We start from the raw sequence: 25,053 nt of genomic DNA, 5'->3' as shown, positions 1-25,053 counted from the left end.
ACAGGAAGAGACTCAGAAAGCAAAGTACGTGAAGCTGTGATCTGTGGAGAGAGAACATGCAGCTCCTAGAATGGGAGAGAGAGAGAAAACCCACACACCCTTTGGGGTCACTCATGTATTATGTTTTTTTTTATGCCCCATGTGCCCACAGCGATGGGCATGACCCCTGGGCCACTAGTTCAAACACAATAGGGGAGAACTGAATATTACTCTCAAGCAGTGGGTTGAGTGTAGACGAATCACTGCATTATAGACAACTTGGTTTTCCAGAATAAATATTTATCCAGACTGGATGAAGCATTCTCAGACCACGGGCTGGTTTTGTATCCTCACAGGGTGAGTAAGGAAGACCTTCATGACATGGCCACTTACCTCTATGCAAACCACGTGACCATGGTGTACTCACCAACAACCCTCCCAAACCAATCGAACTTTTTACTAAGAACATGGAGACAAAGTGAGGAATGACTCTCCCATTAAAGTGCAATAAACAACCCTCAACAACAACATCTACCCTGAGAGGCTTAAATCTAGCCCGTCCCTGCAGCCTCTGCCTCTAAAGCAACAATCCCTGGCTACAGAATAGCGCTCAGCATCCGTTTCTGCAGTCTCCCCTACCTCCTGCGCCTCCACAACTAACATTACACAGAGCCTGCATACGTCCGAAGGCGCATCCCTCCAGAGATAAGCAGCCACGAATTGTGCATGTGCACGGCCTGTGCAACAGAGTGCATTCATCTACTGCCACCTCCTTGCTCCCACGTCGCACCTTCACATGGTCAAGCACTGAAAAGCACACTTCTAGACACACAGGACCCCAAAACATGAACGCAATTCAACACACATTCATTCACCCAAACACTACCCCATGGCCTACCGTGCTGGCTTCGGCTGATGCTCCTTGACACCTCAAGAGGGTTTAGGCGCTATACAAATGCAATTACAACAGGGACAGTCAACGTAAGGGTGGGGTGGGGGGGCTGAAGGTACCAGGTGCAACACCAAGCAAGATAATGAATAGACTAACGTCCTCTTGTTGCACATCGGCAATATGCATACAACCTGCCGCCTGGAGCTGGGACAAAATACCGTTTTTGAGCCATTAAGCCACACCTTTTGTGATGTGACCGTCTATTGTTGACCTGGATCCCGTTTAGAGTGGCTCAGCCCTATCAGGCTTCAGACAGCACCGCAGAAAAGTAGTCAACAAACTTTACACTCTGGCTGTCCAACTCCCTTCTAGCATCATTGGGCGGGAAATAGCGTCCTCGCTCTAACATAAGAGGGAACAACTATGTTTAACTCTCGCAAACGCGTCAGAAGAGACAGTGTGAGGAGGCAGGGATACTACAGGGGCAGAGGTGTGCAATAGTGTTGAGCCACGAGCAAACCAGAACGTTGATGTTGAGTGTGTGTGGGGGGGGGGTCGCAAAAGCCAATTAATGAACCCCTGAAGCCCAATGCTACTTAAATAAAGAACTTCCTTTTATATTAACTAAAGGTCACTGATAACTTGTCGCCTTAACGCAGAAGTTGGTCGCGTATATGCGCATCAGACAGCAGGAGTTACTACGACGTAATGACATCAGAAGGATGACAGGCCGAGTTGGCCCCACCTGAATTTGAAGGTGTAAGTGCAGATCATACGTAAATCAGGAGCATGAGTTTACTCAATAGCCCACTTTATTAAAATGACCGACAAATCGGCAGCTCTTTGCCAGCTGTCCCTCGGAGGAGGTAATTGGCGTAAAAGTAAGGGCCGCGCGGCCGTGAAAGCAAAAGTGATCGCGATCAATGCGAAAGACGTGCGGCCGAGTTGTGCTAATGAAAGACAGATGGCTGGCCTGCACGCGTGTACGCTCACGTGAACGCAAGCGCTAGGCCAGCCAATAGCACTTTGAAAACTCACCTACTAAATGTCTCTCCGAGCAGCGCATGCACTGGCTTAGCAAGACCTAAAGAAGAGTGTTTTGCAGTGCTAAATTTGTGCCGGTGTTTTCAAGTGTTCAAGTGCTCAGCACTTATTTCTTTAAACACTGCCAATTGTTTATGAGAGAACGCCATATGGTGGTGCTCTCAACATTTTTTTTTTTTAAGGAAAGCCCGAATGGTTAGCAGCGCAATGTATTAACTAGGAACAGTGTATACCCGCAGGCTGCAGTGGGACCTTGGATTCCCAGGTGAAGAGCATGTTGTTGATTGAAGTCACTCATTTCGAACATAAGCTACTGTTTTGGCCCTTGGTAGCTCTAGTTATACCTCCCCTTGCGATGATACACTGCAGGATTTCTGCCATTGCTATAGTGGGTTGCGTGCTGTCTGTAGAAATATGTATTCGCCGTAGGACATCCCAACCTTTCATTGTATTGCTGCCGATAAGAGGGCTGCCATTGAGTTGAGTAATGATCACCCGTCTTGTTTCAAAACCCCGAGTCGCTCGTTCTGAGTCCCACGGGAATTAAATTGCTGTGTCATATTCCTCTGTACATGCAACAGTGGTCCCACGCATTCAAGAAATATAGGAGAAGAATTAATATAGACAGAGTCGATCTATATTGTGAGTGACATGTCCAGCCGGACAGTGGTCTTCAAATTTTACTCAATATACATATAATTGAAACACAACAAGTACCTTCCACAATTCAACCAGTGTGGAACACAAGCCTGTGCCCAGCACTAACAGAACAGGTACAGAGGGTGGGTCTAGAGAGCAAAGAAGGGCTATTTAAGGCAAGAAGGACGTTTTCTGTCATCAATACAATTGTACAGAGTTTACGAACCAAAGCACCATTACATTACATAGTAATCACGTTTTTAGTATTTGGTGCTAAATAAGTCGACGGCGTTTCGGACCCTTTAGTAAATCACAGGGACCATCATCAGGACATTTCAATGAAAGCCTTAGTACACTTTAGCCTCTAATTGCCGGAGTAACCCAAACGATGGCGGCAGATGAGGGGGGAAATTGCATGCGCTCACAATCGAGCGTTGCGTTCCGCGGAGCTAATGGTGTCCGTCGGAGCCTCGGGTGACCGGGTGAGTCGGCGTGCGGATCTGTCGGGAGATCCGCACGCCGACTCACCCGGTCTACCCCTAATCTACCCACGCCTCGCGGAACCCGCTCCGCGGGTCCCGCTTCGGATTCCCTGTGTTTGGTGCTTCGGGTGTGGCTTGAAGGCAAAGGGCTGCGAGCGGCAACCGGGACTCGCATTCCCAGGAGTCCCAGTGTGCGTGAGTGGCCGAGTCACCTGGCCCCGCTCTCCCTGACCGCCTCGCCCCACCCCCATCTGCTGCAAAAGGGGCTCGGACTTACTGCTCCTTGGGACACTGCTACTGACCAGATTGGACGGCGTTACTGACAGCGAAGGCTCGCTAATCTACCCACGCCTCGCGGAACCCGCTCCGCGGGTCCCGCTTCGGATTCCCTGTGTTTGGTGCTTCGGGTGTGGCTTGAAGGCAAAGGGCTGCGAGCGGCAACCGGAACTCGCATTCCCAGGAGTCCCGGTGTGCGTGAGTGGCCGAGTCACCTGGCCCCGCTCTCCCTGACCGCCTCGCCCCACCCCCATCTGCTGCAAAAGGGGCTCAGACTTACTGCTCCTTGGGACACTGCTACTGACCAGATTGGACGGCGTTACTGACAGCGAAGGCTCGCTAATCTACCCACGCCTCGCGGAACCCGCTCCGCGGGTCCCGCTTCGGATTCCCTGTGTTTGGTGCTTCGGGTGTGGCTTGAAGGCAAAGGGCTGCGAGCGGCAACCGGGACTCGCATTCCCAGGAGTCCCGGTGTGCGTGAGTGGCCGAGTCACCTGGTCCCGCTCTCCCTGACCGCCTCGCCCCACCCCCATCTGCTGCAAAAGGGGCTCGGACTTACTGCTCCTTGGGACACTGCTACTGACCAGATTGGACGGCGTTACTGACAGCGAAGGCTCGCTAATCTACCCACGCCTCGCGGAACCCGCTCCGCGGGTCCCGCTTCGGATTCCCTGTGTTTGGTGCTTCGGGTGTGGCTTGAAGGCAAAGGGCTGCGAGCGGCAACCGGGACTCGCATTCCCAGGAGTCCCGGTGTGCGTGAGTGGCCGAGTCACCTGGCCCCGCTCTCCCTGACCGCCTCGCCCCACCCCCATCTGCTGCAAAAGGGGCTCGGACTTACTGCTCCTTGGGACACTGCTACTGACCAGATTGGACGGCGTTACTGACAGCGAAGGCTCGCTAATCTACCCACGCCTCGCGGAACCCGCTCCGCGGGTCCCGCTTCGGATTCCTTGTGTTTGGTGCTTCGGGTGTGGCTTGAAGGCAAAGGGCTGCGAGCGGCAACCGGGACTCGCATTCCCAGGAGTCCCGGTGTGCGTGAGTGTCCGAGTCACCTGGCCCCGCTCTCCCTGACCGCCTCGCCCCACCCCCTTTCACCTAGCTCATTGGCCCTTTTGACTCACAAATACAAGGCTCCTACGCTGCGCGGGAGCGCGCGGGAGCGACCGGGGCGAAGACCGGGCAAAGAGCGGGCCGTTTGAGGCCGTTCGAGGTCTGAGCGGTCTGGTCTGGGCCCCCCCTCTTTCGCCCCTTCCCCGTAGGCCCTCCCCTCCTGGACGCTAAGAAAACCGTATAAAATGCCGCTAAGATCAGGGAAGGAACGTTCTGTCCAAATTAATACTTCTAATGGCGTCGTTTCTGGCCCCTTGGATGCTTTTATAACACGGGCTACTGGTATCTTAGAAAAGGAAATCGCAATGGTCGAGAAAAGATTGTCAATAGACCTAATTAACGGGAAGCGATCCTCATTGGGGGCCTTAGCTTCATCTATCTCCCCTCCACCCTCTGTACCCCATGCTGCCTTCAATTGTGTCCATACCATCTCTACGGACGCAATAGTCCATTCAGAAAATATTGGGGATAGCCAAGCTAGGGATAAAATAAGGGAAGAAATGAATAGTGTAAATACTACCAAAGATACACAGGGGGTGGGGGTGGAGGATAATGACTCGCTGATCAGCGAGGAACAGGATTTTAGCCAGCTTACTGGAACTCCACCCCTCAACCAGTCCGACATGTCCATATCATCTGAAAATGTTTACTCCCCTATATCTAACTCTGGCCCTAATACTAAAAAAAGAAAACGGGATTTTGGAATGTCAGGGGGAAAAAAGCAAAACATTGATGAAGTACATAAAGTTCAAGGGGAATGGGGCCAGGGGCCTGAGCCTCACCCAAACCCGTTAAAACCCTCAACGCACAACAACATGCTATGCCCCACCCTTTTGGCTTTGGGTTCCTCAACCACCTGTCCCATGTGCCTCAATAGTGATGAGGTTTTGCTGGCAAAAATGGAGGCCATGTTTAAAACATTACTCATACCAATCCTTGAGCGGACCAGGCTTATGACCACTAAAATTGATAGTATGGTGGATTTGATCCATTTAAACCATACGATGCTTCGAGCATTATCTGGTTCAAATAATACGGGTGCTATTGCTGTACCAGCACCCAGTAGGGTTCCTAGTAATAACAACAATATGGATAAAGGTAAAATTGCCCCCAATAAAACCATAGGAATGAATAACATCGCATTTAAAGGGGGCCAAACAACCAAAACCATCTCTATTAACTCCTTAGGAGCTGGTTCTCAAACTCAGGTATTAAAGCCCCAATTAAAACCAGTGGTTAAACAAAACACTGGTGGGCGTCAAACTATGGGTCCTCCTATACAACCTAACTTAAATCTCCCTTCTCCAAGTAACTCAAGAGCCCAACGTACTGCTTCTTCCAATCATAGGGAGAGGGGGCGTAAAAGACCAAATACTCCCAGTGTTGATCTTCCACCTGAAGCAGCCCTACATACCATCGTTTTGACCGGCGTAGCCCCATTAAAACCGGGTGCAAGGGAATCTTATGGCGACCTTTTTAATAAAGTCACTTTTTGGCTGAACAAAAATCGCCCGCTACCCCCTTCCACCCCCACGGAGATATTGTATGTGAGGAGAGTAGATTGGGTTGGGCCGGAGGCAAAAGACCTAGAAGGAGATTGCATCCTTATTTCGCTTAAAGACTCATGGGTGGTAGATGTCATTAAACGAGAACCTAGGTTTGCAAGGCAGGGGGATGTACAAACTTTAGCATTATCTTATTTTTATCCGCGCAGGCAAATACCGTTTCAATCTTACCCACTGTTTCGTAAAGGTCCTGCTGCAAGACATCCCCCGGCATTAACCCCGCTTGACTACCAGCGCCCCTTTCTTTTTAATCGTTTTGGCCCCCTCTCTGGACTAGAAGCTATAGATTGACTCAATGATTCTTCTAGTGAGTCTCTGATTGGTAGTGTGACAATGTTAGAACCCACTGATTATAACATGGTGTGCCCAACTGAATTAACCAATCGAGTAGATGGGGTAGGAGGCCGCACAGTAGTATTAAACAGCCCTCGACCATACCTTGCTACCCAGGGGTCTTTGATAGACAATAAAATAAAAAATAAAAAATTATTGACGCCCCAGCAGAGCGTGTTAAGAAACTAGTGGTTAATGCCAATACAGGGGTGCTTCACGGATCTGCCCAGCCCCTACACCCTCTGTTGCCAGATAACCTGAAAGATTGTCTAAAAATTTTGTGCTGGAATATAGCGGGTATTAAGGCGCGCTTTGCGTCTACGGATTGGTCAAACTTTATGGACAATTACGATATTATCCTGTTGCAGGAAACATGGGCAACTGAGCCTGTCCATAAGTTGGGTTACATACATTTTTTCAAACCCGCAATCAAAGGAGGCAAAGGGCGGGCTGCAGGAGGCTTGCTGATCTGGGTAAAACAATCCCTGGGCCTCTATCCAATGGAGCTCCCGGTAGAGAGTCAAGATCTCCTCGCTATCAGAATAAATAAAGGGAGCAAGCAAATTATGAACATTGTTAATATCTATGCAAGAGGCCTGCCTGGTGGTCGAAGCCCACCCCTGTTGAAACTTGTTGATCATATGATAATGAAAATGGGCGGAGGCATTACTACCATTCTTGCTGGCGATCTAAATTGTACTATAGAACCAGTATTAGATATGGGAGACCCATGGTTTATGGAAGATGATGCTGTATGGGGTGTTCCAGACTTACAAGTGGAGAAGAAGGCTAAAGTAACAGAGGCTGCAGTGTCTTGGATGGCTTTTTGTTTACAAAATGGGTTCCGTGCATGTAATGGCCGCTCTGCCTCGGATGTGAAGGGAAATTGTACCTTCGATAATGGCCAGAGGCAGAGATTGACTATATTTTACTGGACATGGAACATTGGGCTCTGCTAATCGACATGGCAGTATTAGAGCGCCCGGAAAGCGATCACAATCCACTGTCCTTATTACTGAAGACACCGGATTTAAACAGACACGAGGAACCATCTGTCACTTATACAGGGGACGTTCATCTTACCAACGACAGGAGGAGATTGAAGTGGTCACGGGTTATGGAAGATGAGTGTTTACTAAATAATATTAATGTCGTAGTTGAGAATGCACTTAATGAAATGTTGCAAATAGATATAACGGGGGTGGATACTGAAGCAGCCAATAGTGTGATGGGTGTTCATATCAATTGTTTTGAAAATGTAAAGACCCTGTTATCTAAACCATGTGGAAATGTTGCTGTTAGAAGTAATTGTTTGCCCCAAAAATGGTACAATAAGGAATGTAGAGAGGCACATACAGCTCTCATTTCTGCCATAAAATCCCGGAACATGGTTGGAGTGAGAGCTGCTAGACTTTACTATAAAAAAAACCTTAGTAAAGCTAAACGGGAGTGGGAGGATGAATTTTGGTCAGACCTCCTGGAGGCCTCCACCACCAACAATCAGAAAAGGTTCTGGGATTTGGTCAAATGGGGCAAAAATATAGATTCTTCTACTCCGGGAAATAATGTGCCACTTGAGGATTGGGTTTTATTTTATTCGGCCCAGTTTAAAGGTAGCAACGATGAGACTATAAACCGCCTAGGCAATGTATCCAGGCTGACCCCACAAAGTGAAAAACTTACCTTCACGGTTGCTGAGGCCGAGTTGGCATTGGCACTGACTCTCCGAGGTAAAGCCCCCGGTATGGATTTGATCCCTGCTGATCTGTTTAAATCTAATCCCACCCTGTGGCTGCCGTACATTACTAGGATAGCTAACACATTGGCCCTTGGAGCTTTAGTCCCTGGATCTTGGAAAGGGGCCGAGATCGTCCCAATTTACAAAAAGGGTGACAAATCCATCCCGGGCAATTACCGCCCTATCAGTTTAATCGATTCGATTCAAAAGATAGTGGCGCGTATGGTCCTGGGACGGGTCCAGGGATGGATCGAAATGGAGAATATCTTGTCACCCATGCAGGCGGGCTTCAGATCGGGAATGAGCACCATAGATCAGGTTTTTAGATTCTGCCTGATCTATTGGAAGGAGGTTTGGTTGGGTGGTGGCACCATCTATGCTGCATTTATCGATCTGAAGTCCGCCTTCGATCTGGTGCCTAGGGATAGGCTATGGGGTGTGCTGAAAAGTTTGGGGTGCCCACTGGAATTATTGGACCTCATTGTAAGATTCCATGAGGACAATTTTGCGAGGGTGAGGTGGGGGGGTCAGGGACAAGTGACGGAAACATTCCCTGTAACCCGAGGTGTTCGTCAGGGGTGTGTCCTGGCCCCTACCCTCTTCCTCCTTTTTATCGACCAAGTCGTTAAGTTTTTCATGGATACCCCTACTGACGCACCAATGTTGGCAGGGATGAGGTTCCCGCTACTTGTCTTCGCAGATGACACTTTAATCCTCTCGAAGACACGTGGCGGGCTCCAGCGGGCTCTGGACCGCTTCGAGGAGTTTTGTGTCACCAATAATTTGGTAATCAACGTGGGGAAAACAAAATTTATGGTTTTTACAAAGAATCGTTTAGTTCGGAGTTCAGTGAAGCTGAATGGAGCAAACCTCGAACAGGTGGATACAATGACCTATTTAGGGGTTACCCTTGATAGCCGTTTAAGATGGAAAGATCAGATTAATACGCAACATCTTAAACTTGCCAGGCTGACGGGTTGTCTCGTCAAAGAGCAGAAGGAATCAATTACAAAACGGGTCCTACCGGCCCTTAAGATCTATGATGTTAAAATCTCTACAGTCATTTTATATGGCGCGGATCTATGGGGCCATATGGACTTGTCTAACTTATTTAAAATTCAATGCAGATTCCTTCGAAATTTGGTGGGCCTCCCACAGTCTACACCTTCACTTCCCCTTTGTCTGGACCTTGGTTCCCCTCCTATTAACGAGATGGCAAGATTCAGGTTAGTGGCACTGTGGAGACGGATATGGACATCCCCAGACCTGTCCCTCTTTGCAGACGCACTGTCGGAAGTCAGGTCTATCAGGGGTTCAGCGAAAATACCATGGTTCTCTGCTGTCAAATCCATTCTTAAAGATATGGGTTTGGAACACCTCTGGACATCCCCACAATCAAATGTTTTCCCACCCAAAGACGAATTTAAATCTTTATACTGGGCCACTATCCGCCTAAATAGAGTCCTGTTGTCCAACAAAAATGGCCTTACAGGCAGGTTTTTAACATTCAAAGTAGATTTATCGAGAGAGCCATATTGGGATGTTATATCTCGACCGTTAGATAAGAAGCTGTACCATCAGTTCAGAGTGGGCGCTTTGCCCTTAAACATTTTCCTGAATAAACGGTCCACAGGGATATCGCCCTATTGTACATGTTGCCCAGGCCATATTGAATCAGAAGGCCACTTCTTCTTTGCCTGCCCAAGGTATGGAGCACCCCGAAAGAAATGGTTAAAACACTTGTTTAAAAAATTGTCATTTAAAACAGTGATGGAAGCAATATGGGCGCTCAGAACTAATACTTCAGAACTCTTTGTGATAACTTTGGCTAAGTATCTGGGATGGGCTTGGCTTCTAAGGCTTAAAACCATCATGCCTTAGCGCCAAGCACAAAGGTTATATTGCAAATTGGTCATAATCTGTTTAGCTTGAGTATATAGCTGCTAAATTATCCTACGACTACGCCTCATCACCAGTGTCCATTGTCCGCAATTTTGAATTGTGAAGTTGACTTTTTTATGCAATGAATTTTATTTATAAAATATTCAGGCCTCTTTAATTATCGATTGAAATTTAATCCTGTTTTATCTATTCGATATGAAATGTTTTGCTCTTGTTTTTCTTTTATTGTAATCGAATTGGTTATATTCCTTTGTATTTTTTTTATCTATTTTGTCTTTTATGATTTGATAAATCGAAATAAAGACTTTAAAACCTGAAACCTGGTTTGTTATCTTTATGGGGCCAAACAGATGGCCCCATAAAGAAGATAATAAACCTTCTCCGGCAGCAGGAAGTCAGGCCAAGTCCGTCCAAGTGGGACGGCAGAAATAGAGAAAAGTCAGCGTCACTCCTGCTTGTGTTGTTTTCACCTGACTCACTGTGACTCTGTTTTCTCCTCTTCTCTCTTTTGGTTGTCTTCCTATCCTTCATTCCGTCTCTTTTCCCGCCTCATTTCCCTCTCTACTTCTACTTCTCACATTCTCTCTTCTTTTCCCGTCCCACTTTGCCTCTCTTTAGTGTGCGTCTGTCTTCAAGTCAAGTCAAGTCAAGAAATACTTTATTCGGTTCAATTTTCAGAAACCATAAAAGTACAAGACACACTTAAAAAACGGTCCAAAGGTCGCAATACATCATTAAAAAGAGATTACATTTTACAATTTAAAAAGAGGCAAGCGATGATAAAAACATTACAGAATAAAAAGCTGGATTCAGTTATACAATAAACAAAATTTGTAGTGGGTATTCTATGTCCAATTGATCATTTTTCCCAATCATACTTCAATAAATAAAAATTTGACAACATTATAGATTTCCCAGATATTAGTTAGCATCTGAAGATATAAAATAGCTGGTTTTACCTGCCTAAACCCTCTCCCCTTTAACAGGGGGATGATACATTTTTTCCTGATGTCTTTAAAGTAGGTACAAAAGAACAGGTAATGGGCAGTGTCCATGATGGAGTAGCCATCGCAATTACATATATTCAAATCCAGATCCCTAGTCCAGCTATGATGGGCAGAAATTAACAAATGGACTTTGTTCAATCGGAACTTAGTGAGAAGGTACCTATGACTTGGATTATTAACAACCTTCAAGTAAAGTTCCGGTTCATGGTCTGAGGAGACAATCAATTGATGAGACCTAACAGAGGGTTTTATCAACTCCCTGTTTTCCCTGTCCATTCCACTGTACAACAAAAAAGTGTTTTTTGTCCACTTCAAATCAGACTTCACAAGGGCTGATGGGTTGTGGAACAGTTCAGGCCTTCCCAGCTTTACACACAACTGTTCAACATATTTTAGCCAGGAAATCATGTACCAATGATCTAATTTTAGGCAGTCCTTCAGGATTTCATGATTAACTACAAGCTCTGGGTTGAGCCACACAGATATCCATTTCAACAGAGGGGCCATAGAAACTCGGTCTTCCAAAAAATCCACCCCACATTCCTGATGTACAATGAAGCTGGCCATGGATTTTGGCAAGGAAAGAATGGATTTTAAAAAATTATCTTCGACCACTTGGAGAAATTTGACAGGCTTAATACCCCACAGGTCAGCACCATACACAGCGATGGCTATACATTTAGCAGCGTACACTTTTAAAACTGCCTCTATGGGCTTCACCCCAAGTTTACGTGAGAAACCAAGGACTGCGGATATGGATCGTGCCAAAACCTTTTTTTTCTCCAGCAATTGGGGGTGCCATGTAGAACGGTCGTCAAAGACAACACCCAAATAGGGGAATCTGGAAACCCTTGATAACTTGTGGCCATTACAGTGTAAAATCATGACGTCTTCATTCCACTCCTTTCCTGCAGTGCGACACGGCGGCGGAGGGACGAGGGTGTGCGGGGACTAGGAGAGGAGCCCCCTCGGCCCCCACACCGAGCTCGGTTCCGGTCTCTGCCCCCTCCCTGGTGCTCCCCAGTCTCCTCCCTACTCCCTGTCCCTACCCCCTGCCCCGGTGCTCCGGTCCCCGCCTCCATCTCGTCTGCACGTCACTCCCTGGCAGTGTCTGCCAAGGGCACCTCAGGACACATCCCGTCCCCGCCCGGGGCTGCTGGTAATTAGGCTGAGAGCCCGGGGAGCCCTGGCACGGCCGGGGCTGGAGGGGTGAGAGCGCACAGAGCGCGGCCCCTCCTCCCCAGAACCTGTGCATGAGGGCGTCAGACTGGTGCCGCCTCCCCCTCACCTACCGGTGCCCCCTCCACCTACACAGATGATACCGAGCGGAGTAGTTCATGCTGGTGCGTAGTTTCAGGATTTCAGCGCTCCATGATTTCAGCACTCCGACCTCTTGATAAAACTGCTCTAGCTGCTGTGAAAAGACTCCCGCAAGACTCCCTACCAATAAACCCCAGGGCACGACATCAAACAAGCCATCACATCCCACCGAAAGGTAAAGCACCCAAACTATCATCCACATGTGCGCAAAGCGCAACCCCTGGTAAACCACTCCAGTGCACCCCTCCTTTGAGCATGACCACCAACATGTGCTGGCAGCAGATAAACAAAGTAAGTGCCATCAACATCACCATCAGATGAAGGACGATGTAGACGCCAGTAAGGTCAACTCCCAACCAGCCCCCTCGCCCATGCATGCTCCCTCGAACCAGCCCCACTCTCCAGTCAAAGTTGATTTAAGCAGTCCCCACACCCAGCCAAAATAAGACCAATTAACAGTTACTTTCCAACATCCCGTGTGTCTAAGTAAGTCCAACCCTCATATCTACCCACCCTCTTCCAAACAAACCTTACTATCAGTACAGCCATGCACCACATGCAACCAAAACAATACCAATCAAATTTCAAGGTACACCAAGCCCAACGTCCTTAATAACCCTTCGCAACAGCGCCCACGCAATATCCCATTGTGATTTCACGTTCAATCAAGAGAAAACCACCAAATGGACTGACACAGTGGAAAGCTCTTCCCAAGCTCTACATTGCATAAAACCAAAATAACGCTTCCTCAACCAGTCCCAAAAGCAAAGCAAAATTAGCCCTGTGAACACCCACATCTTAAGGAGAACACCCCATCCATTCCCCATATTCAACCATATAGCCACCTGCCACGACCCACACCAATTGGAAATTTCCCTCAGCAACCCACATGCCTACACAATACCCCAGAGAGCCCCACGCCCAAAGAAAGCCAGCCCCAACAACCCATCAAGCTCTTCACAACCAGTCTCCACTTCCAAGCAAACTATTTCCCAACGAGCCCCCCACACACACACAATGAAAATAACAACCCTCAACAGCCATTCGATGAAGACACCCAATAGGTTTGTGTCCAAGCAATACTCTATTGAGCCACAACTTCCAAGCAGGGACCCCCCATACACAAACACACACGTCTAGTCAAGCACTTTCAACAAGCCACAGCGTACTAGAAGCTTCTTCACCAACCATCCCCACACCAAAACAAGATTTCCCCACCTGCTCCCACATTCAAACAAGACGACCCCAAGTAGCTTCACGTACTCTCATCCATAAGCCAACCCATGCAACAAGGCCCCTCCAAACAGCCCCTCGAAAAACTAAGCTCCCCACAACAAGCTCCCGCACACAAAGGTCCCCCCCCCAAACACCATCCCCTTGCATAAGACAAGCATTGGCTTAGCCAATAGGTCTCGCCTTTGGAACAGTTGATGTTGTTGCACCAAGGATATTGTGCTGCATAGCTAAATACGTATAAGGTACCAAAGGCGAGACCTATTGGCTATGTCAATGCTTGTTATTACAAGTTTGTGTTTTTTGGTAAACGGAACAAAGCATTATGAGAACGCCACTCTCGTCGCCCACATACTGACGCAATTCCACGCATCTCTTAAAGCGGCTTTATGAAATAGCCCATCAGGAGTGGGAGCCCCCAGCACTGCGCCCAACACTGACAGCATTGGGAAAGAGGTATTTTACTGTAACCTGCACTAGTGGGTGTAAGACGGGGAAAGAGGCCTTTTACTGTCAAACCGACTCACGGCCGAGTTACAAGAGTTGCAGTAAAAGGTCCCACATCACTGAGACATAACGTGTTTCTTGGATAGCGTATGTTCACCTCGAAGGGTATCTTCTATAACAGATATTTATTGCTGAGCGAATCATCAATAATAACATTCTAACAGATGGTACAAGAATATTTGGATATGATATTTAAAATTATCTATAGAAAGCCAAGTCTTGGCATTTTTATTTCACTCCCACCTTAAAGCCCACCGGGTCCACTAAGACTCCCCCCCCCCCCCTCTGCCCGCCTCCTCTGCCAAAGATGCTCCTAAGATCCCCCTCACCCACTCCTCCCCGTCCCTCCTCTGGCCCCCTCGTCCCCCCTTCTTCTGCTCCTCCCCCCCTTCCTCTGCCCCTCGCCCCCTTTCCTCTGCCCTTCGCCCCCCCTTCCTCTGCCCCTCGTCCCCCTTCCTCTGCAACCTTACCCCCATCCTCTGCCCCTCACCCCCCTCCTCTGCCCCTCACCCCCCTCCTTTGCCCATCTCCCCCTCTCCTCCTCTGCCCCCTCTGTGCCCCCCTTCTCTGCCCCCAACTCCCCCTCCTCTGCCCCCTCTGTGCCCCCCTCCTCTCCCCCTCCCCTCCCCCACTCCTCTCCCCCTCCTCTGCCCCTTCCCTCTTCCTCCTCTGCCCCCCTCACCCCCTCCTCTGCCCCCTCACCCCCTCCTCTGCAGCCCTCTTCCTCCACTGTTCCCCCTCCCTCTGCCCCTCCTCCCCCTGACCCCTCCTCCCCCTCCCTCCTCCCCCCTCTGGCCCCTCCTCCCCCCTCTGCCCCCTCCTCCCCCTCCCTCCTCTGCCCACTCCTCCCCCCTCCCTCCTCTGCCCACTCCTCCCCCCTCCCTCCTCTGCCCACTCCTCCCCCTCCCTCCTCTGCCCCCTCCTCCCCCTCCCCTGCCCCCTCCTCCCCCTCCCCTGCCCCCTCCTCCCCCTCCCCTGCCCCCTCCTCTGCCCCCTCCCTCCTCCTCCTCCGCCCCCCTCCCTCCTCCTCCTCCGCCCCCTCCCTCCCCCTCCCCTCTGCCGCCTCCTCCCTCCCCCTCCCCTATGCCCCCTCTGTGCCCTCCTCCTCCCCTCTTCCCCCTCTGTGCCCCCCTTCCCTCTGCCCCCTCTTCCCTCCTGTTCCCCTCTGCCCCCCCCCCTCTCCTGCCCTCCCCCTCCTCCTCAGTCTCACCCTCTCTCCTCTCTTCTCTTCTCTTTTCTTCTCCTTCACTGTTGGAAACTCATGAACAGTTTCACTTCCAGGTCACCCGGGGCAGACTCGGCAGAAGCAACGGAGCCGATGGAGCTCTCCTCAGGCCTGAGAGATGAACAGTGTCCGGGGCACCGGGGGCAGCGTCAGCACCAGCAGCGGAGGCGAAATGAAGCCCCGCCCCCGCCCTTACACGTGTCTGCTTCCGGGTTAGCGGCGGCAGAATCAGCACTAGCAGCGGAGCCCAGCCTGCAGCAGAGGAGGGAGAAGCCCTGGTGCTCTGTCCGTCTGTCCAGCCAAGGAGGAGTCTGTCTGCAGGTCCCTTCACTTTCAGCAGGTAAGTGAGGCGTTGTTGGCGGGGGGGGGGGGGGTGAATGCAGCCTGCAGGTGTGTGTGTGATGTTATGTACGAATCCCTTCATTTATTTATTTATGCATTTTTATATAGCGCGGACTTTACCCGAAGGCGTCAGAGCGCTTCACAATAGGAACAGAAATGAAACATAATGAGAAACATTACAAAAGAACAGATTGCAAAAGCAAACGTTACGTTACATAAGGTAATAGTGACAATTGTGAGCAAACAAAATACATGAGGTAGTAAAAATTGTGAGCAGCTAAAAATACATGAGGTAGTAAAAAGTGCACAAGAGGAAAAGTGACAAGTGTGCAGTTACAAGAGAAAACAAAGTATAATTTGAGGTATAATACTGCAATAAGTGCTAGAAACTCAGGCACAAGAACAAGCGTTACGTAGGCAAAGGTGGCACTTGTGCAAGTATCAAAGGTAAAAACATGTGAGAGGTAGCAACCGTGTGTTACAAGGGCAAAGTGGTGTGTGCATGTTACAAAAGGGCACCGAACACAAGTACATGGAAAATACTGCAAAAGGGGCAGACACTCCAACCACAGGAATCCACTGGGAAGGCACTTCCATGGTCATGGAAAGTAGAAATTATCAGTAGTGGGAAGTCTTCCTCCAAATAGCAAGAGGACGTGAATTACTTTTGGAGGTGTCTCTGCAGGAGGAGAACTTTGAGGTCCCTTTTGAAGGCCTGGGAGGAGGCGGTGGTCCGGAGCTGAGGCGGAAAGGAGTTCCAGATTCTCACTGCGTTGCCTGAAAAGGATTGGGCCATTGTTCTTTCCTTCTTGAAAGTGGGAGGTTCAAGCAGTAGATTCTCCGCATTGCGTGAAGGTCTAGAGCCTCCAGAGAGTTTCAGTTTATTCGCCAGGTAGTGGGGAGAGGAGGAGTGCAAGGCTTTGTGGGTGATACAAGCGGTCTTGTAGATAGCTCTAGCCTCGAAGGGAAGCCAGCGGAGGGTGGATAACATCGGTGTGATGTGATCGCTTCTTTTGGCTCCATAAATTAAACGAGCTGCTGAATGGAAGACAGACTTAAGTCGGGACAGGTGAGATTTGGGGAGGCCAGTAAGAAGAGAATTGCAGTAGTCTAGTCTGGAGAGGACCAGCGATTGCACCAGGGTTATAAGGTCCTGCTCCGGGAAGAAGCGACGGATTCCCCAAAGAAGGCGCAGTTGGTAACGAGCAGATTTTGCAATAGAATTGATGTGGGGAGTTAGATTGAGTTTTTTGTCTAGAATGACACCAAGGGATTTTGCGCTGTCGACAATGATGGGTTTATTGTTTAGTAGATTCATCTGATCCATCCATGATTGAACCGGGGGAGGAGAGAGTGAGGAGGAGAAGAGGAGGAATTCAGTTTTGGAGGGATTCAGAATCAATTGATGAGTTGACATCCAGTTTTGAATGGAGTCAAGAGTAGATCTTAGGATGGAGAGATCATGAGTAGAGGCAACCTTGAGGTAGAGTTGAGTGTCGTCTGCATAGAGATGATAGTGAATCCCGGATTTGCTTAGGAGGTTTCCCAGTGGTTCTAAGTAGAGATTGAACAATGTGGGTGCAAGTATAGAGCCTTGGGGAACACCTTGACCCACCGCCGCTGGAGAAGAAAGACTCATTTGAGATCGGTCAGAGAGGAAGGATGCAAACCATTGAAGCACAGTGCCCTCCATGCCCATTCTCTGTTGAAGAATATTGAGGAGGGTGTTGTGATTAACAGTGTCGAAGGCTGCGGAAAGGTCAAGGAGAATTAGCAGACAGGACCCCCCTGAGTCGAGTATCCTCAGCGCATCATCAACCACTTGCAGTAGGGCTGTTTCAGTGCTGCAGTTTTGGATGAAGCCGGACTGACAATTGTCAAGAAGATCATTGTCCTTGATATGACGAGAGAGTTGTTTTGCTACGCATCTTTCTGTGATCTTCGCAAGAAAGGGAAGGTTAGTGATCGGGCGGAAGTTGTTGAGGTCATTCGCATCAGCAGTGGGCTTTTTAAGCAGAGGGGTGACCTGCCCAGTTTTGAAGGAGACAGGAAGGAGCCTTGCCAGAGGGAGAGGTTGATCAGAGTGGTCTAATAGGAAAGGGAATGGGTATAGAAGTCAAAGGCAATGGCACTGGGGATAGGGTCAAGAGAATGGTTGGAGGGCTTTGTTTCGCGTATGCACTTGAGAAGGGCATCTTCAGATATGGGGGTCAAAGCTCTGCCAAATGGCTAAGGATTTGCGCTCCTCTGGAGGTGTAGGATGAGCAACCTGATCCACAAGTGATTTCACTTTTCCATCGAAGAAAATAGCGAAATCCGCTGCTCTCTTTGTAGAATCCTCCACCTTGGAGGTTGGGGGAGAGCAGCTCGGAGTCTTGATGAGATCGAATAGTTTTTTGGGTCTATTTTTGGCGGAGTCAAGAAGGGTTTTGAAGTGCGTCGCTTTCTCAAGGAAGATGTGCTTGTGGTACTTGGATCTTGCTGTGCGAAGCATGGCTAAATTGTCAGTGGAGGGCAAATGCCTCCATTGCTTCTCCAGGAGTCTTAGCTGCTTCCTTTCCTCATAAAGGGATTTGTTGAACCAAGGTGATTATGCATTATGCATATGCATTATGATATTTAAACACCCATATTAACAGTGTTTAGATCCAAGCTACATGTCCCAGAATGCTATGTATCCTTGCTGAAATTCAGGACTTGAGGTGTACTGTACAAGGGGGTCCCTTTGTGACCTTGTTATAATACATCAAAGATTTACTGTGGCCTCAGTGTGTGGTCTTAACTCCTTTATATCCAGAATGGGAAGCAACCTTTACAACGCAACCATTGCATCGCACTACACTTACAACGCAGGCATTACATCGCAACATCCTTTACAAGGCATGACACTACAACGCAGGCATTACAACGCATGATACTACATCGCAATTCACTACTTTGCAGACATTACAACGCATACCATTACAACGCATACCATTGGAGTTAGAATAGTAATTTTTACCCCTACACTATCCAACACTTACCCTACTGTTGCACCCCCTGTAGTTAGATTAGTAATTTGTATCCCCATACTATCCAATACTTACCTTAAATGAAGTGTGATGGTATGCGTTGTAATGATATGCGTTGTAAAGGTAGTATAAGATGTAATGGAATACGTTATAAAGGTAGTTTTTTAAAATGCGATGTAGTGTCATGCGATGTAATGGAATGCGTTGTATTTGATTTTGTGATGTAAAAACTGCGTTGTAAGTGCATGCGTTGTAACGTCATACATTCGTCCACAATGGGTCCGTTTGGAGTTGTTACTCATTTTCACGAATACCTGCTCAGACCTTGTTTTTTGATGTTTGTATTCAGTGGGAGGTTATCTCTGCAATGGATTTAGAGGTATGCTAGGAGGAAACAAAAGCATATTTTTACAGAACAATATTAGTTTCTTCTCTCAGAATACATGTCTTTATTAAGCACCTTTGTCCACAGTTCTGTACATTAAACCCTTTGATATCCGCACTTTGTTCCCTAAAGTAAGGTGGTTGTTTTATTCATAACTAGCATATGAAGCTGACTTCTAGTTCATTGATATACTTAATGATTGGTGGGGGCAGGGCAACACATACTTGGGGCTCCCTATTTGGAATACATTTGAATTTATTACTGCTCTTAGGGTCATTGAAGTCCGTGTGATGCCCCAAAAATATTTAATCGTGTTAAACCTTCAGAACCCAGGGCCGGCAAAAGCATCTAAAAGCCCAAGCTGACTATAGTCCACCAGCCAAGTACTATCAAAAGAAGCTTGAACAAACATTGATAAAGATATTTCTTTTTGCGATTGAGTCTATATTTTTTCTTGCAAAAAGGTTTTATGTGGCTGTCCAGTCAGCTTGTTACTCCTATTGCAGGAAATCCTGTTATTGGTTATGTGTTCTAAGTTTAGTGGACTAGTGCATAACATTACAATAAAAAGACATAAAGCACTTGAAAGTGTAGCTTTAGTTGCTGAATATTTGTAATTACAAATAAATCCCCTTTCACAATAAGCATTCCTGCTCCAGCAGCGAAATTCAAAGCACCGATCTCAGGATTTTCGCCATCGCATTTGTGAAAATCGAATAACTTTCTCTTTATTTCTCTTCCCCTGCCTTGTCCATCTCTACTTCTATATATGTGTAAACCTACAGCTAAACCCGAGCCACTTTCAGTGGCGGGCCTTGGCGGGGTCGCGAACCCCAAATCTCAACAATCGTTTCGCCGGTATCCCACAAACGATGCCAGGGCCACAAGTGTTCCTTTTCAGCGTGTTTTTATTTCAAGCCAAGTCACTCTGCTCATTTCGGGGGAAACCTCCTGGTTCACGAGTACGAGTCCAATGCAAATCACAGTGTTTATACAATATCATATGACCCACCTCTACGAAATAGACAGTGACAACAGATTCAAGGTGTTTGACCGTCCTCGGAGCTGGAAAAACAGACTTGTTTAGTCAATGTTGGGAGAAACAGCATGAGACATTGCATTAAAATCATCATGCAGTATGTAAATTAAACATTACGTCATTGCTGTTAACCTAAACATTTTTCTTGAGTTTTTTTACGTGCTTTTGCAAAAAGCATTAATTCTCCATCATCATGTTCGACACCTCGTCATTTCCAACCAAATAAGTGCTGGCGAAAGTTCACTGTGATTATAAGATAAACCACGTCATCTGTAATTCTACTCGCTTGGTGTAAAACACATTCAATCATTAGTGCTGGTGACCAAGCGCGTAGAATTACAGATGACGTGGTTTATCTTATAATCACACAGAACTCAACTCTGACGTGAGGCTGGGTAGACCACGCATACACAGGAGAATGTGAGGGTTGAGGCTGCACAGATCAAGCATGCACAAGAGAATGTGAGGGTTGAGGCTGGGCAGACCACGCATACACAGTTGAATGTGAGGGTTGAGGCAGAGCAGACCACGCATACACACTACGGGGCAGATTTATTATTTTTTAGTGCAGTATAGTTCAGCAGTTAGGTGCAGCGCTGTGATGTGCAAGGGGGAGAAAGCCGCGCTGAGCCAGATTTATGAAATACAGCACGCTGCTTCTCACTGCCCCTGCACTAGTATTTTATTTATTTATTTATTTATTTATTTTAACGACTTGTAGAGCGCCTGGTGACCCGAAGGCATCCCCGCGCTGTAATGATTTTGATATCCAGATGAGATGGAGGAGAAAAAAGGAAGAAAAAAGGGGGGGGACGTTATTTCGGAAATAGAAGTGTTTTCAATTTTTTTCTAAAAATAAGATAGCTGGGTTCCAGTCTGAGGGAACGGGGGAGTGAGTTCCATCTGGTGGAAGCTTTCACAGAGAAGCGTCGGCCACCAGTGCGTGTCTTTTTAAATTTGGGGATGATGGCTAGATGTTCATTCTCGGACCGCAGGGATCTGGGAGCTATATAAGGCGTTACCAGGTCGCTGAGAATCGGGGGGCCAGCTCCATTAATCAGTTTGTAAGCCGTGCACATGGCTTTGAATTCCACTCTTTGACGCACCGGGAGCCAGTGCAGGGCTTTGAGGGCAGGTTTAGCTGACACTCTGGAGGGAAGGTTCATGAGTAGTCGGGCTGCAGCGTTCTGTGTTCGTTGTATTTTAGCCAAGGTGACCTCAGGGGCACCCAGGTAAACCATGTTACTGTAGTCCAGCCGTGACAATATTAGCCCTTGGACTAGGAGTTTTCTGGAGGTGGGCGGGAGTAGGGGAAGAATCTTGCGGGTGGTGCGCATAAGCCCAAAACAGGTTCCTGCAGTTTTGGCCGCTTGTGTTTTCATTGATAGCTCGGGTTCTAGCCAGACTCCTAGGGTCTTAATTTCTTTTTTCGGGGTGGGAATTTCCCCGAACACGTCTGGCCAGGCTGATGGGGGGATGGTCACCCATTGCTTTCCCATGAGCATCACTTCGGTCTTCGACCCGTTTAATTTGAGTGAAGATTCACACATCCAGCTATAGATTTTCGTAAGGCAATTTGCCAAATTGTCTGGGTGATCGTCTAGTTGGGATAGGGAGACGACCAGCTGTGTGTCATCCGCGTAACTCACAATTTTGATGCCGAAGGGTGTCACCACGTCTTCAAGGGGGGCCATATAAGCATTAAAAAGCGTAGGGCTTAGAGATGATCCCTGGGGGACTCCGCTCGTGAGGGGGAGGGTGGACGAGTGGTGATTGCTGTCCCATACCTGGAACGTGCGCCCGTCAAGGAAGGACTCTATCCACCTGAGCGCCATCCCGGTGAGCCCTGCTGCCGCCAGCCGTTGGATGAGGACACGATGGTTGACTGTGTCGAAGGCTGCACTAAGATCCATGAGGATCACTGCCACTGACCCTGAATAGTACACAGTCTACCTAGTGCCACACAAAACCTTTACACCATAAGCCAGAGGTGTGTGTGCTGTCAAGCATAGGATTCGTACTGGAAACACACTATTCCAGTATAAAACCTATACATAGAGTAATCCTTAAACACTCCAGATTTAGTATTTGTCAATAGCGGTGGCTGTAGTCCTATTTAGATCGCATAATGCCAACCGTGTATATGTAAGAATACCCAATATCACCATTCATGGACTACAAGTAATTCACTGCGACGGAGCTTGTGTACTACATCATCTTCAGAGGTGGGCACACGCCACACCTATATTGAAATAACATATCCCCTCTAAGACCCTCTGCCTCAGCCCTAAAGGGGTGAGCGGTCAAGCCCCTCACTTAATTGCAAACCAGGTGGAAATGCATACACTGGAATTTACTTTCTATTCCAAAATTACAGAGGATCATATCAGGTGGACGCAGCTTTGGTACATGCTCCTTTCAACCAGAAAGCTGACAACCCACAAGCCTATTCAGACTAGATTCTTCCCTGGTCTGATTTGTTATCTCCTCTTTAATGTATTTCTGATTCAGTTCCAAGAAACCACAGGTTGAACATGCTTCCTATATATGCAATGACATAGCAAGCGTTTTGTAGATCCTGTAGAGGTTTGGTAGGTTTGGCGCATGCTTCAGTCACTGAAGTGAATATTGCAAAAGAGAACTGTACAGTGCAAGTGAGAATGATAGTGCACTCTGGTCTGCCAGGGTATTATAAACCTTTCATTGCTGCAACGCTGTTAGAATATTCTCTTTTTTTGTGGTTGCACAGTGTACAATTTGAGCAGACCAAGGAACAGACATAGTGTTGACAACACATTTCAAAACCTTGCCTTTCATAATATATGAACTAAGTTGCGGGTATTGTGACATTTTAATGATTCATTTTTTTCTGGTTTTAGAAATGAGCGATGTTCTCTGACCACACTGGGGTTGGTGAGACAGGAAGGAGTATTTTGACCCAACTGTCCTGTGATAACGTGTTGTCTTTTCTCTTTTCCTCTCCTCTGCAGACACTTGAGACTTGAACATCAATTTACCGGAATGGGGAGAAGACGGGCTCCAGGAAAGAAAGTGACAGCGCAGTGTTCACGTGAATCCGTAAGAGCCACTGTCCCATCTTTACGTCTTCATGACGTCTCAGCTTCAAGATCGCGAAAAGATACTCAGAGGGACAATGAATTGGAACCGCTTTCGGAGAACCTGCCCCACATTATCCTTCTATCCATGCTGGAGGAGTTGGAAGCAAAACTGGATAACTTGATGAATACTGTGGAGGACGTACCTTCTAGAGTCGCTGGGCTGATTAAGAAAATCTGGATAGAAAAGGATCAAGGTTATCTAGATAATGGTGCAGTGTCTTTGGAGATGGTCTGTCCGGCGAGCATTAGAGATTGTGCTGTTAGCCGGTCTCCTGCGACACCTCAACTGGACAGGTCAGAGGAACCGAGCTTGTGTCTTCAGCCGGTGTTCTCTGATGGGCATGCACCAAAGCAGGAGTGTACGCTCTCCTTGCCAACTGAGGTTCAAGTGCGTCCAGAGGAGCCAAGCCTTTGTCTACAGCCAATGTTTCCTGATCGACATCACCCACAGCAGGACCAGTGCATGCAACCTGGGTTTCCAGATAGAAATGGAGTACAGCAGGATTGTCCTCTATCCCGGTGCCCTCAGACAGATCCTACATGCAGTTCACAGGAGGCAAAGCTGTGTCTTCACTCGGAATTTGTTGATGGGCAGAGACCAGAGCAAGAACAGAGCGTACAGACAGCGTTCCCAGAAGAGTTGGAGCCAGATGAGCCCCTGAAGCAAGAACCATCCCCATTGTGTGATAATAGCTGGGACCAACAACAGAACCTCTGCCCACACCCACTATTTCCTGATGGACACAAACCACAGCAAAACCACCGTATACAACCCGCGCTGCCAGATGGGAATGGACCTGATGATCCCTTGGAGGAAGAATTGATGTGTTCTGATTTCCAAGATCGCCTGGAGAACCAGTGCCTACAACCCGTGTCACCTGATGGGAAGTCATCAGACGAACACTTAGAGTCTGGGCTATTGTCCTTTGATGATTTGGGGTCACAACAAACCCAGTGCCTACAGCAACACCTATGCTTGAAGCAGGAACTTCCTTTTGCGCAGGATCCAATCGTGAACTATGAGCTGGAATCTATGCACCCTGAAGCACAGGAACCAGACAAACATGACAATCTAGGCCCGGCCTATACTGATGCACATGGTTCAGATAAGAATTACAAGCTAGAACCACTGCACACTGCGGCACAGGACCGAGAGCTAGAGTCAGTGCTTCCTGAAGCACAGGAACCAGATAAAAATGACAATCTAGAACTGGCCTGTACAGATGCACACCGTTCAGATCAGAAGTACAAGCTAGAACCTCCCTGTACTGATGCAGAGGGTTCAGATCAGAACTACATACTCGAACCACTGCACCCTGAATCACAGCATCAACATCAGAACTGCAAGGTAGAACTGCTCTGTCCTGATGAGCGGGGTCAGTGTGTGCCTCCATCATTCCTAGGACTGGATGCAAATACTGCAGATGAAGACTCAATGACGAGAGGAAATACAAAATCACATTTATTGCTCTTCGAAGCTACCCCAGGTATGTGTTTCACTATAAATGGTCTCTCGGAGTGCATACTAACACATGTAACCTCTTCAAAATGCTTGTGAGCAGATATTAGAAAGTCTCTGAAGGGAGGATTATGGTTTGGAATGAACCCACTGAGCGATACTGACCCCCAGCCTTAGCAGCAGGGCTGACCAGGGATGTTGATGTCACTGCAGAGTTCTCCAGGAGTGCACACCACCTCGTGATAGACAGATACACAAAGGTTTTGGAACTCTGAGGTGACTTGCAATAATCCTATTATATGCACCAGGTGGTACTTTATCCCGTATAATACATGGTAACACCATCACCTTTCCCTCAAACCTTGGTGCATAGCTCCTATATATGCAGCAAACATGAAGAATGAACTTAAAACCTCTTGTGCAAAAGTAAAAATAAAAACTGTTAG

General features: G+C 47.9%; 1 protein-coding gene across 1 annotated transcript; it reads left to right on the top strand.

The window, feature by feature from the left end:
* The first annotated feature begins 15,503 nt into the window (after window positions 1-15,503).
* LOC144759918 (uncharacterized) lies at window positions 15,504-24,706 on the top strand. The gene is made up of 2 exons (XM_078646508.1): window positions 15,504-15,592; window positions 23,020-24,706. Exon 2 carries the CDS (start codon window positions 23,051-23,053, stop codon window positions 24,704-24,706), a length of 1,656 nt encoding a protein of 551 aa, XP_078502634.1. The 5' UTR covers window positions 15,504-15,592; window positions 23,020-23,050.
* Window positions 24,707-25,053: the final 347 nt, after the last annotated feature.

This window comes from Lissotriton helveticus, chromosome 1_1, assembly GCF_964261635.1.
Source record: "Lissotriton helveticus chromosome 1_1, aLisHel1.1, whole genome shotgun sequence".
Lineage (NCBI taxonomy): Eukaryota > Metazoa > Chordata > Amphibia > Caudata > Salamandridae > Lissotriton > Lissotriton helveticus.
Note: the sequence above shows the minus strand (reverse complement) of the source record. Positions and strands in the feature narration are given on the sequence as shown.

Bases quoted from the DNA above. Each gene is read 5' to 3' on its own strand.
- LOC144759918 (XM_078646508.1), top strand. From the start codon at position 23,051: ATGGGGAGAAGACGGGCTCCAGGAAAGAAAGTGACAGCGCAGTGTTCA.